The sequence below is a fragment of the Propithecus coquereli genome, unplaced genomic scaffold, assembly GCF_000956105.1.
Source record: "Propithecus coquereli isolate 6110/MARCELLA unplaced genomic scaffold, Pcoq_1.0 Scaffold163, whole genome shotgun sequence".
Lineage (NCBI taxonomy): Eukaryota > Metazoa > Chordata > Mammalia > Primates > Indriidae > Propithecus > Propithecus coquereli.
Window position 1 is genome coordinate 2,948,675 of NW_012140858.1, and position 12,447 is coordinate 2,961,121.

At 44.4% G+C, this 12,447-nt stretch overlaps 1 protein-coding gene across 1 annotated transcript in view; it reads right to left on the reverse strand.

Annotated features, from left to right (window-relative positions):
- Positions 1 to 695: 695 nt before the first annotated feature.
- Positions 696 to 12,447, reverse strand: part of FKBP15 (FK506 binding protein 15, 133kDa) — a 55,526-nt gene continuing 43,774 nt past the window's right edge. Inside the window, exons 19-26 of the mRNA XM_012641136.1 lie at positions 11,616 to 11,752; positions 9,073 to 9,228; positions 7,576 to 7,728; positions 6,427 to 6,552; positions 5,735 to 5,842; positions 4,753 to 5,477; positions 3,782 to 3,878; positions 696 to 1,313 (exon numbers count right to left, since the gene is read on the reverse strand). Coding sequence (XP_012496590.1) covers positions 1,236 to 1,313; positions 3,782 to 3,878; positions 4,753 to 5,477; positions 5,735 to 5,842; positions 6,427 to 6,552; positions 7,576 to 7,728; positions 9,073 to 9,228; positions 11,616 to 11,752 — 1,580 coding nt within the window. The 3' untranslated portion in view covers positions 696 to 1,235. The remainder of the gene's footprint in view (positions 1,314 to 3,781; positions 3,879 to 4,752; positions 5,478 to 5,734; positions 5,843 to 6,426; positions 6,553 to 7,575; positions 7,729 to 9,072; positions 9,229 to 11,615; positions 11,753 to 12,447) is intronic.

Genomic DNA, 12,447 nt, shown 5'->3' on the forward strand with positions numbered 1-12,447 from the left:
ACAGTGGTGTCTTTGGCAATGTTGCTGGAGACAAGACAGCCTGTGTGAAGTACCAGACAGTGGTGCCTGTTTGTTCAACAAGAAGTATTAAATGGTAGTTCTCACTGCCTCCCAGGCCCACATCTGGGAGACAGACACAAAGCTTTCAAGGATGATGTCAGGACAGGTGGAGTGGAATTTGAGTTCCTATCTTACGAACATTTGAAATCAGGGAACATTTTTATTAAAATTATTCTATTTTTTAAGACTGGTTGCATGGTTTTTAGAAGATCCTGCAATAAATAAAATGACTACAAATATATTCCTGTTGCTGTTCTCTGCATGAGTCCTGGCCCCCTGAGTTCAGAGGCACGGAAACTGCTCTCAAAGTGAAGAATCCCTTAGGTACTATGGTAGGGACCCTCCCACCTTCTCTGCATGGCTTCCTGGGCTGTAGGACCAAGCCTGCAGGAGCAAGAGAACAACAGGACTGGTCCTCGGATAACCGCAATGCCCCCGGGAAGAGCTGGGAAAGCAGAATGGTGACTTTCTTTGAAAGCCTAAAAGTTCCAGGGTCAGGTACCAAAGGGAATATGTCATAATGCTTTTGTGCATGTTGACTGATCCAGATCGGTTATGACTCCTACCCTTAAAATCCCAAAGAGGAACACAGACAGCTCTTGGAACCAAATGCAGGTTCTTCCCATGGGCTTGAGTCAAGTTTCATTACAGACATTTATTTTAGTTTTAATTGCAAATATTCATTGACCTCTTGTATCAGATTTAAGGCAGAGAAAAAGATACAGGTCCCAGGACTGCAGACCAGGCTGTTAACTGCACTGGGACTTAGATGGTGTCATCTCCCCTTCGTTCTATCAGGGAGACCTCAGTGCAGGTGACAGGTCTTGTTGCTGAGGCAGTTGAGCACTGGGAGGCAGGCAGAGGGGGGCTCCCAGGTCAGTCTCAGAGTTATGAAGAGAATAAAAAGCTTGGAAGAGGGCAGGAATCTTGCAGGTGACTGGCTGGAGGGGAACCTACCAGTCCTTTCTCCAGCTCGCTTCTGAAGACAGGGTCATGCTCCTCTTCACCAGGTGGGACAGGGGGCTCAGAAGGTGGCTAACTCAGATGCCTGAACTACTGTCCCCAGAATGCTCACCTTGACCTCCCCTGTGGCTCACCTACACCCAGGGTTGGCTGTGCAAAATCATGCTTAGGGAAGGGTCGTAGAGAAATCTTTGCACCAGTTTCCTGGGTCTTCATCCCAGCCAGTCAATGTCATCGTCATCATCATCATCTCCAAAAAGGGGTGTTGGGGGCGGGCGTCCCTTCATGCTCTGACAAAACAGGAAAGAGTAGTCAGTCCTCACTTGTCCCCGTCCGGCTGGACTTCCCACCTATGAGGTGAAGTGATCCAACTTCCGTTCCCGGTTCTGGGTTGCAAAAGAAGTTGTACTGGAAGGACCGACTCTGAGGCCAGCAAACCTAGGCTTCCAGATAAAGCTGAGACAAGCATGCCGAGAAGGGAAGCAATCTTTCAACAGAGACAAAAGACCAACTTTGTTTGGCTAATTTTGTCATTTATTTGTGAAGCACGTGAATTGACAGGTTTTCCTCTCATGGTAATTTAAACATTTCGTGTACAGAAAGAAGGGTCAAAGAGGAGAGATGGGAGTAGGAGAAAGAAACCGAGAAGCAGAGCAGGCCTCCGATAAGGACAGGATGTGGGAAGATGAAGGGAGGCTGGGCAGAATACAGTCACATTTGAAAAAACACTGTTGTTGTGGCCTAAGGTGGCTTAACTGGATCTGGATGTGATCCCATCATTTGAGACAGTTGAATTTAGAGGCTTGGCCACATTCCCAAGTGGAGACTCCCAAGAATTGAAGAACACAGGGCCACAGCCTCCCACATGCCTAGTTTCTCTGGCCCCGCCCTTGCTTCCTCCAACCAGGGGGATAGAGGGTACTAACGGGCCATGAGAAACCCACCCTTTTCATAACTCTGGATCAGCAGGAAACGGGTCCCATGGGAGGTGGGGGTGTATAGCAGGGATTTATGCTAGAGACAGGCACAAAATGAATAGTCTCTACTAAGGTACTTTGTGCTCTGGTGAGCTACTGCTGACCAGGACCACTCTTCACAACGCCAGGCCAAAGGTGTGTACAGCAGTCTCTGGGCTAATCCTATCACCACTGCCAACTAACAGACCTAGTACTTCTCTCTGGGCACCAAGGAAGTGATCTCTAAACTCTGACAGTATAGGATTTTTTGGTTTTGTTTGAAGAGATAAGATCTCGCTTCTAGGCTGGAATGCAGTGACACAAACGTAGCTCACTGCAGCCAAAAACTTCTGGGCTTAAGCGATCCTTCTGCCTAGGACTCTCAAAGTGCTGGGATGACAGGCGTGAGCCACCGCACCTGGCCTAGGATTTTCCAATGTGGCTCACAGCTTCTGTTTTGTCCTGGCTAAAGTTCTAGCTCTACATTTACCAGCTATGTAACCTTAGTTACGTTATTTCATCAGCCTGAGCCTCAGTCCTTTGATCTATAAAATGGAATAAAAGTGCCTACCTCACTGGAGTAGTAGAAGATTTAATGGGCATGTTTGTGGAGCAGTTTCCAGAATAACTAAGACATAGATGTTAACTTGGTGGTATTAGTATTAATACCAATAATATACTTGCTAATTTAAAAATTTCCACTATATTTAGGGTAGTCACTTAGGATACTCAATTTTTTTTCCTTTTTTTCTTTTTAAGTGCAGAATTTGTATTCGGGGTTCTCAAATGAAAATTTAACTCTTGGGGAGAAAAGCTACCAGAAGAAACTGGCACATTTTTTCCAAAGGAACACAGGCAAGAGGGAAGGGCTCTGGTTCATATGAGCTGGATCTCCGATCCGTCATAGCTGTCTTCCCAAGGTTTTGGAAAAAGGCAAAACCCACTTTGACATGAGGGGATTTTTTTGCCCGATTCACCCTCACATTCTGTCCCTGCGATGGACTGAGCCTGAAGCTCATCTGTATTCCTCACACACATTTTGTACCAGTGAACTTCCCATCACATCAGTCAAAATGGCTTAGTGACAGCCAGAAACGTTGTAACATAGCACAATGGGGAACAGCAGATGCAGGAACTGGGGCTCTAATTCAGGCTCTATCAGCAACTTCCCTTCCTGGGCTTCACTCTCGTTCTCTGTAAAGCAAGGCTATGCTATTAGTCCTGAAACCATCTTCTGCCCAGGGACATTATGATGACACAACAAGGCAGCAGGTTGGAAAGCAGGCTGAGTAAGCAGGAAAAGCTCGGAAACAGATGGTCTTAATACAAGCCTAGGGTTTTAGTCCTAGTCCTGGTCCTGCCATTAACTCACTCTGTGGCTTCAGGTAAATCATCCTTCTGAGCCTCAATTTTTTTGTCTGTGAATGAGGATGCCAGACAAGATCATCTTCAAAGTCCCTTCCAACTATAAAATAAAAATAATATCCTGGCAGATCTGGGGAAACCTGAGGCTTTGACATTCCAATGTAGGATTAAGCAGCCCAACTTTCCTCACTTCCAGTGGGAATAATTCCTGCATGGTCAGAGACTATGATTCTTTTTCAAGAGAAAAGTGGTATCTGACCATCCCTGCTCTGCTTACAGAGCTGCCCCCTCTCAGCCCCAAGCCTGCTCCCACAGGGCCCTGCACACAGAGTCCAGGCAGTGGGCCACCAACAGACTCCGTTTCTCTTCTCAGCTCTAGTGGGGAGGAGCCCCCAGGTGATGGTATAAGGACGTGGCAGTGCCTGGGATCTCCTTACCACCTCATCTTCATCCTCCTCTTCAGGCTGTGCTTTAGGCCTTGGAACTTTCAGAGTCGCCCCTTTAAACAGCTCATCTTCTTCATCCTCAGAGAGACTGAAGGAAAATCAAGCCATAGAAAATGTTGTTCCCACTCCAGGTCACAGTACCCAGCAAGCTACAAGGGTCACTGGGCATTGAGTAAGAAGCCAACAGCAAGGACTGCTCAGGAATTCCTCCCACCTCCACTACCACTGTCTCTTCCCATACCATGCGTTGGCCTCCTCATGCTGTTGACCTCTCCGTAACCTACAGCCAGAGCAATCTTGTAAAACTAAGAAATCAGACCACATTGGTCTTCTGTTTAGATCCCTTCAATAGCTTCTCACTGTACTTAAAGTCCAAACTTTTAACAGCAACATAAAATCTCATGTATCCTGGGCCTTGTTTAATTTTCCAACCTCAACTTAACACCACTCTCCTCCTACTTGCTGTGCCTTCTTTTAGTTACTTGATTGTGTCATGTCCCCTCCCACCACAGGGCCTTTGCATGTGCGGTTCTCTCTTTCTACACTCTCTTGTTCCTGCTCCTTCCCATCCTTAGGTCTCAGTTTAAATGTTACCTTCTCAGAATCCTTCTCTAACCACCCTGTCTAAAGTAGAGCAACTCCCTCTTTATTCTTTATTATAGTGTTTCTTTTTTTAAGCACTTATCACATTTTTATACTATGTAAGTACGTATTTGTCTTCCCCACTAGACTATAAGCTCCTTAAACTCAAGAACCAAATCTGCCTTGCCTACCACACTATCACAGTGCCTACCACAGAGCCTTGTACACCGCACTGTTGAATAAATACATGAAAGGGTGAACAAATGATCAAATAAGTAAATCAGTCAGTCTCTGAGAGATGAGTTGCTGGCCCTGGAAAAAACAGAAACAACTACCGCATGTAGCCTCCCATCCCTGAAACTGTGCTCAGAGGCACATACCTGGAACGCTGAGAACGATGGCTGGGGCTGAGGGCTGCTCCTGCAGCTGCAGATCCTGCCTCTGTGCTTGATAGCTGCTCGGAGGGACCAGTAGAGCTAGTGACATCCTCATCTTTATTAAGCTCTGGGGGCTGAAGCTCTCCTCCTGGGCTTTCAGGCAGCCCTATGGCCAGTGGGTCCCCCTTCTCGGGGTCTGAAGTCAGGGACAGTCCCGTGGAGCTTTCTTGCAGTGGGCCCTCTGGGGTCAATTCCCTGACACAGACGTTTCCCAGTGAGCTATCGGGCTTAGATGCCAGTGGGCTGGCGGCAAGTGTCTCCTCACACTCAGAGTCCATAGTTACAGGGCCAGGAGGCTTAGGTGGAATCGAAGTTGGGGGCCCCAGAACTCTGTGGGATGGGATGCAAGCCAGGTCGGGTGGGAGGGAACCATCTTGCAGCTCTGAGAGCACCTCTGCTTCTGAGGGCCCCCCTTCCCTTCTCTGTGCATCATCCTGGGGAGTGGGGAAGGCCCGAGGGGACAGCGGGACAGCTTCCTCCACTACCTGCTCTGATGGCACCACGGGGGGCTCTTGCCTCTCCCTATCCAGGGGTGCCTGAGGCAGCGCAGAATTGTCTGTGGCTGACTGCTCCTGGGAAGGGCTCTGCGGCTGCTCCTCTTCCTCTTCTTCACTGCTGCTGTCTCCCTTCTCTCGCTCTTGGTGGTTTAACAGCTGAAGAGTCACCATCTATTCAAAAGCCAAGGAGGAAGAGATGGTAACTGAAAGGAACACAGCAGTCGCTCCTAGTTCTGCAGTCCTCATCGACACAGCTGGTCAAATGACTTCGCTTCTTCCTAAATGGCAGACCACATCTGTCGAGTCACTCTAGGCATCCTATTTACTGAGGAATGGTCTTGAATAATTTTTTATTCATGACCCTTAGAAGGTACTTCAGCAACAAAATACCCATTCCAGTGAAATAATCCACGGCTGCCTGGCCATACCTTGATCGTGTTCATGATGGTCCCCAGAATGGTCCTGCCATCGTAAGACTCTTCCAGCTCAAACTCTCTCCGCAAAGACTGGAACACCTGGTTCATGATCTTCTTGACCTGTGTGAACATCAAAATATAAGCTTAAATTCCAGATGGGGGTTTGGAAGGCTAAAATAAAGCCATCTCAGAACTCTCGGTGGGACACAGCTGGTCATAAACAGAGACACTGAAGGCTGTCACCATGGAGAGAACAGTATTAAACAATGAGCAGGACGTTGACAGAAGGGCTAGACATCACAGTTACCTACCAAGGGCAGGCAAGCTGTGGTATGTGAGCCCAAGACTGCTAAAGACCATTTATTGATACCTCCCACCATGAACACTACTGAGAACTGCCACAGACTACAGGGATTAGTGGCTAGTGGATGCTCGGCACACTCCCCATCCCCTATTCCTCTCCTGTAATTTAGAGGCACTTCCCGAATCTGTCAAAATCCCAGAATGATAGGGCCCTTTGGGGTTTGTCACCAGAGTGGCAGGTTCCAAAGGGTTAATTTTTAAGTTAGACAAGTGGTGCATCACTAAAGTTAGAAAAAATGCTACTAACACAACATATTGGCCACATTCCTTCTGAATGCTTCATATGCACATTCAATCCTTGATATGAAAGGGTTTGCTTCGTCTTTGAAACACCAGCTCACCTTCTCTGAGGCATCAGTAGTAGCAGCTTCGACCCCAGATGTCTGGGACTTGTTCTCCTCCAATTCCTTAATGTGCTGTTCATTTTGCTCTGTGAGGGCTGTGACTTGGCCCTGGAGGGCCGAACACTGCAAAACAACAGACTGTGGCTGTGGCTTCAGAAACCTGAACTACCAGGTGAAGGTCAAAAACCCAAGGCAAAGAGAACCATCCTGAGCCTCAAGTCCTACCCTCACCTCGGTCTGCTGGTGACCACCCCCCAACCTAGACCTGACTCAGAGCACTCTATTTCCTTATCACTCAATTTCAACTCACAACTTCACTTTCTCTTTCCCAACAAGGTCACTTGCTCCGTTCCCAATCAGGTCAAAAATATAACGGCAAAAAGAGCACAGGGGCAAGGGGGAAGTAACTTTAGTCATACAGACATAAATATTCAGCATTAGCAGTAACCTAATTTGCCTACAAGATTGCCTCCAAGATCTCTGAGTCAAAAGTTTTCATCTGGATACTTGAAGGAAAGAAACTGACCTCCAGATATGGGACTTTCATACCATGACCCTAAGCCACGTCCGATCTCTTGCCTTTTTATGCCTGATGATCCCACTGTACCCCATCCCATCTCAATGCCTTTGCCCAGGACGTTCTGCCTTCATCTCTGCCCACCAAAGCTACTTGTCCTTCTTGGCTCTGCTCAAATGTCACCCCCTTTGGGAAGCCTTCCCAGCTCCCCTAGGTACTTTCTCTTGGGTCCCAGAGCCCTTAAGGTATATCTTGTTTCTCTCTGTTTCCCTTTCTTGACTGTGAGATACTTGAAGGCAGAGTTCTTTGTATTCCCTTCCTCCAACACAGTGGCTGGAATACAACGGACATTCAAGAAATATTTGCTTAATAAATGAAGGATCAAATAATAATGGAAAACATGTTCCAGAACACCAGTGCTGTTTTTTTCTTTTTCCAGGTCACTAATCTGTCACCCCAAATAAGTATATGAAAGATAATCAGCAACCTAGATGGAGTTAAACAAGTGTGGTTTTGTTTTCTAGCTATTAACATTTTTTAGGTTCAAAAGGATTGACAGGACTCAAACAGCCTGCTTTCCTCAAATGCACTGAGGTGCCTAAGCTGTCTGGCCTAAGGAAAACATCTACCTTTTCCTGAAGTTGTATCAGCTTCTGCTGGTTGGCATCTCTCTGTGCACACACCTCCTGGTACTGTTGCAGGTGCTCATCCTTGGCAGAGGCCAACAAATGTTCACATTTTGCTTCCCACTGGGTCTGTAGCTCAGCCTGCACTAAAGACAGCTGCCAAGAGACAGTAATAACAGTATCATCCTGGAGGGGTCCTGTTGCCCCTAGGGAAGCCTACACTTCATAAGGCAAAAGAATAAGATAACAGCTGGATTTAACCAGGAAACAACTGTTTAAAAGACCCCCATTACTTTTATAGTAAATGTACTTTTTATTGATTGATTGATTGATTGATTGAGACAGAGTCTCACTCTGTTGCCTGGGTTAGAGTGCTGTGGCGTCAGCCTAGCTCACAGCAACCTCAAACTCCTGGGCTCAAGCGATCCTACTGCCTCAGCCTCCCGAGGAGCTGGGACTACAGGCATGCGCCACCATGCCCGGCTAATTTTTTCTGTATATTTTTAGTTGTCCAATTAATTTCTTTCTATTTTTAGTAGAGACAGGGTCTCGCTCTTGCTCAGGCTGGTCTTGAAATCCTGAGCTCAAACGATCCTCCTGCCTCGGCCTCCCAGAGTGCTAGGATTATAGACGTGAGACACCACGCCCGGCCTAAATGTACTTTTTAAACATAGGTAGGAAGATGTCATTGGTTGTCAGGACCCCAAAAGGTGCTTCAACCAGGCAGAGGCAGGGCCCTGATGACTTTTCAGGGTCTCAACCCTAAGCTTTATAGGTTCAGAAACTTTTTTTTGCCAAAATTCCCAGAGGTGATCAAATTGAGGGTATTGATGCACTAATTAAACAGATCTACACATATGAATTTTAAACTTATAATGATAAAGATTGCTGTCACATGGATTAGCGATGCAGTTGTGTCCTGCCACTATCCCTGGTTTCCCTTCCTGATTACCTAAAGTAATCCCTTCTTTTCAAGGATGACAATGTGCATGAAGGATGGTGTCTGGTGGTTGAGGACTTTGGACTTACCCTGTTTGGAATTTTTTGTAAAGAGACTGTTTTTCATTTTCACTTATGTAATTAAATATTAACTAAGCTTTAAAAAAGGAAAGAAAATTCATCATTTGATAAGATTCGACATTTGATTCCTGGCTCTCCTGCATATATTTGGTTTTTTGTTTTTTTTCTGTTTTGAGACAGAGTCTTGCTCTGTCGCCCAGCTAAAGTGCAGTGATATCACCATAGCTCACTGAAACCTCAAACTGCTGGGCTCCAGCAATCCTCCCACCTTGGTCTCCCAAAGTGCTAGGATTACAGGTGTGAGCCGCTGTGCCTGGCCTCTCCTGCATATATTTGGATTATTGTTTCCACCTTTCTCCAAAGTGAGAGTATCAACTATGAGAAATGTCATCCTAAAGGATAAGGAAGAAACTAGAAGCTTTTCTCTCTGAGTCCTTCACACCTTTCATTTATCTCTAAAGTACTTTAGTTTCCCATTACCTGCTCTGCAGCTGCTTGGTCTGTGGACACCCGAGTCTTTTTCAAGAGCTGTCGAAGTTTGTCCAGTTCCTCCTGGTATGACTTGCGAATTTCATCTATCTCCTCCTCAGCCTGACAACGATCTTGAGCTGACTTCTTTTTCCTTTCTGAAAGGTTCTTAGGAACAAGAAAACCATCATCAGCTCTAGCTGGTTAACAGAGGATAAAAGGGGATGGTGGTGGTGGTGGTGGTCATTGATCAAGCTGGGTCCTTATGCCCTTTCTGGAAACGGTTCATTTTTTAGCTTAACTTTTCCTTATGTATTTAATATTCTTGGCTACTGGGTGAAGAAAATTGTAACAAGGAGAAGAAAAATAAGTAGAGTTTTATCTACCACTCTATTAAGAGTTGGGGGACATCCTAACTTTGGTGAGGGTATAAGAAATCAGACACTCTCATACCCTGCTGGGAGGAAAATAAATGGATATTTATTTGGATGGCAATCCTGTGAAAAGCCTTTAAAAATAGGCATATCCAGAAATTCTGCAAATTTTAATTTATCTTAAGAAAGCAATAAGTCATGTTCATAAAGATTGTATTACAAGGATGGTCACTGTAGTAGTATCTATAACAATAAAAAAACTGAAAACAGCAAAAAGATCGGAAAGTATTGATTTTGGGAAAAAAACCCAAAAATGATAAAAACCATTGAAGAAACTATAAACACAAACCTAGATTTACCCCCTAAAAAGGCACTGGGCCCAAACAGCTTTACTAGTGAGTTTTACTGAAGCCTTGGGAGCAGTTTGTTCTTTTCATATTAAACTGTTCCAGAACATAGAAAAAGATAGAAATGTTTCCACTTTGTTCAATGGGGCTAGTATTACCCTGATATTAAAATTTTAATATCTTTTGCCAAAATTTATTAATAAAGATATTAATAAAGGTAAAATACAGCAAACTAGAAAAATACAACACCTATGACTGACAAAGGATTTATACCCTTAAGAGGGTTTATAAATCAACCTAATATTAATAATAGTAAAGAGGGTAAAAGGCATTAAAAAGAGAATTCACAGAGGAGATACAAATAGGTATTAAATATATGAAAGCTTTACTACTCATAAAAATACATATTAAAAACAAGATAGAATTATTTTACCTATCAGACTAATAAAGATCAGAAAAAATAATATAGATAGTTGGGAAGAATATGGCAAAATGGGCTCACTCACATAGTCCTAGAAGTGTATCCTCTTTAAGGATAAGCTGGCAATATTTATAAAAAATTTGGATGTGTAGCATTCCTTTTGATCCCACCATCTAATTCAAGTAATCCATCGTACGGGAACAGTCAAACAAATTCACAAAAACAGTATATAATATGAGGATGCCCATAGCAGCAATGTTTGAAATAATAAAAAATAGGACCATAAATATCCAACAATAGGTGAATAATTAAATAAATAATGGTGCAGCTTCACATTAGACTACTATGCAGTAGTTAAATAAGAGTGAGAGGCCGGGCGCGGTGGCTCACGCCTGTAATCCTAGCACTCTGGGAGGCCAAGGCGGGCGGATTGTTTGAGCTCAGGAGTTCGAGACCAGCCTGAGCAAGAGCGAGACCCCGTCTCTACTAAAAATAGAAAGAAATTAATTGGACAACTAAAAATACATAGAAAAAATTAGCCGGGCATGGTGGCGCATGCCTGTAGTCCCAGCTACTCGGGAGGCTGAGGCAGAAGGATCGCTTGAGCCTAGGAGTGTGAGGTTGCTGTGAGCTAGGCTGACGCCACGGCACTCACTCTAGCTCGGGCAAAAGAGTGAGACTCTGTCTCAAAAAAAAAAAAAAAAAGAGTGAGAAAGATCTCATTAGTATGTAATATGATGTCCACAATATTTTTTTAAAAAGTATTAAACACGATCCCATCATTGTTAAAAAATATTATTGGTATATGCACATGTGTGAGTGTATGTTATACACATACAGAAAACAATCTGGAATGATCACATATTGTTTATATTTGTCACCTCTAATGTATGAGATTAGAGAGGGTAAAGGATAAAAGATAAAATTTTTAATTTTATATTTTTCTTTATCACTTGTTTTTGTTACTGTGAGCACATACTATTGTAATTTTTTTTTTTTTTTTTGAGACAGAGTCTCACTGTGTTGCCCAGGCTAGAGTGCCGTGACATCATCCTAGCTCACAGCAACCTCAAACTCCTGGGCTCAAGCAATCCTACTGCCTCAGCCTCCCGAGGAGCTGGGACTACAGGCATGCGCCACCATGCCCGGCTAATTTTTTCTATATATTTTTGGTTGTCCAATTAATTTCTTTCTAATTTTAGTAGAGACGGGGTCTCGCTCTTGCTCAGGCTGGTCTCGAACTCCTGAGCTCAAACAATCCGCCCGCCTCAGCCTCCCAGAGAGCTAGGATTACAGGCGTGAGCCACCGCGCCCAGCCTACTATTGTAATTTTTAAAAGGAAAATTGAAATGTTTATTAAACAGCTAATCCTGGCCACGGGTCCAACAGAGAAACTTGGGTTGCAGAACTTACCTTTTCCAGGGATTCCTTCTCAGTTCGAAGGTCGGTCAGTTCCTCCTCCAGGGATGTTAACTTGAGTTCCAGCTGTCTCCGGCTCTGCTTTTCACTTTTGAATTTGGACTGTGCTTGCTCAGAGGTTTCTTCGAGCTCTGGGATATAGGAGCAGAGAGACTTGGGCTGCAAAACCACAGCTGCAGTGGGCTATGTGTTATCCCAGCAGCGTTCAAAGTTTCCTGCTTCCATCTCCTAATCCCACCACACAAGCAGCCTTTGCTCACTCTTTCCGCATCACCTCGCTGACCAGCAATAAGGTTTATCAAGCCATAAGCTTACTTCCCCACCAACCCATATTTATCCTGTAGAAAGTCATCTCTATATCTATGTGTCGCCTTCTACACATACAAAATGGAAAAGAAATGTTCCAAGTAGTCAGGACCACCTTCACAACAGATCCAGGCCCTTTCTCACGGCCTAGGTAGGATAGTCTCAACTTTCTTGGTAGCTGAGACAGTCTACCAAGAGTTTGGTTTCAAAGCATCCCTTCTCAAATAAAGCTCCTTGGAATTTTTTTTTTATTTAATTAACCAAAATTTATTTGTTTGGAACATTTTTGACTCTTATGGCCCTTGAGGTAATTGTCATAAGGCACCACAAAAGCAGAAATGAGATATCTGTACAACATTCAAATCTAAGATTATATAACACATGTTTTGTCTCATATGGGCCTAAGTCACGCTATACAAGGTAGCACTCTACCATCTGCAGTCATTGTTTTTGAGCTCTCTATATTAGGCAAATGAACTTCTGCTTCTGCTGAACTCTGCTGTTGCTTCAGCTACCTGCT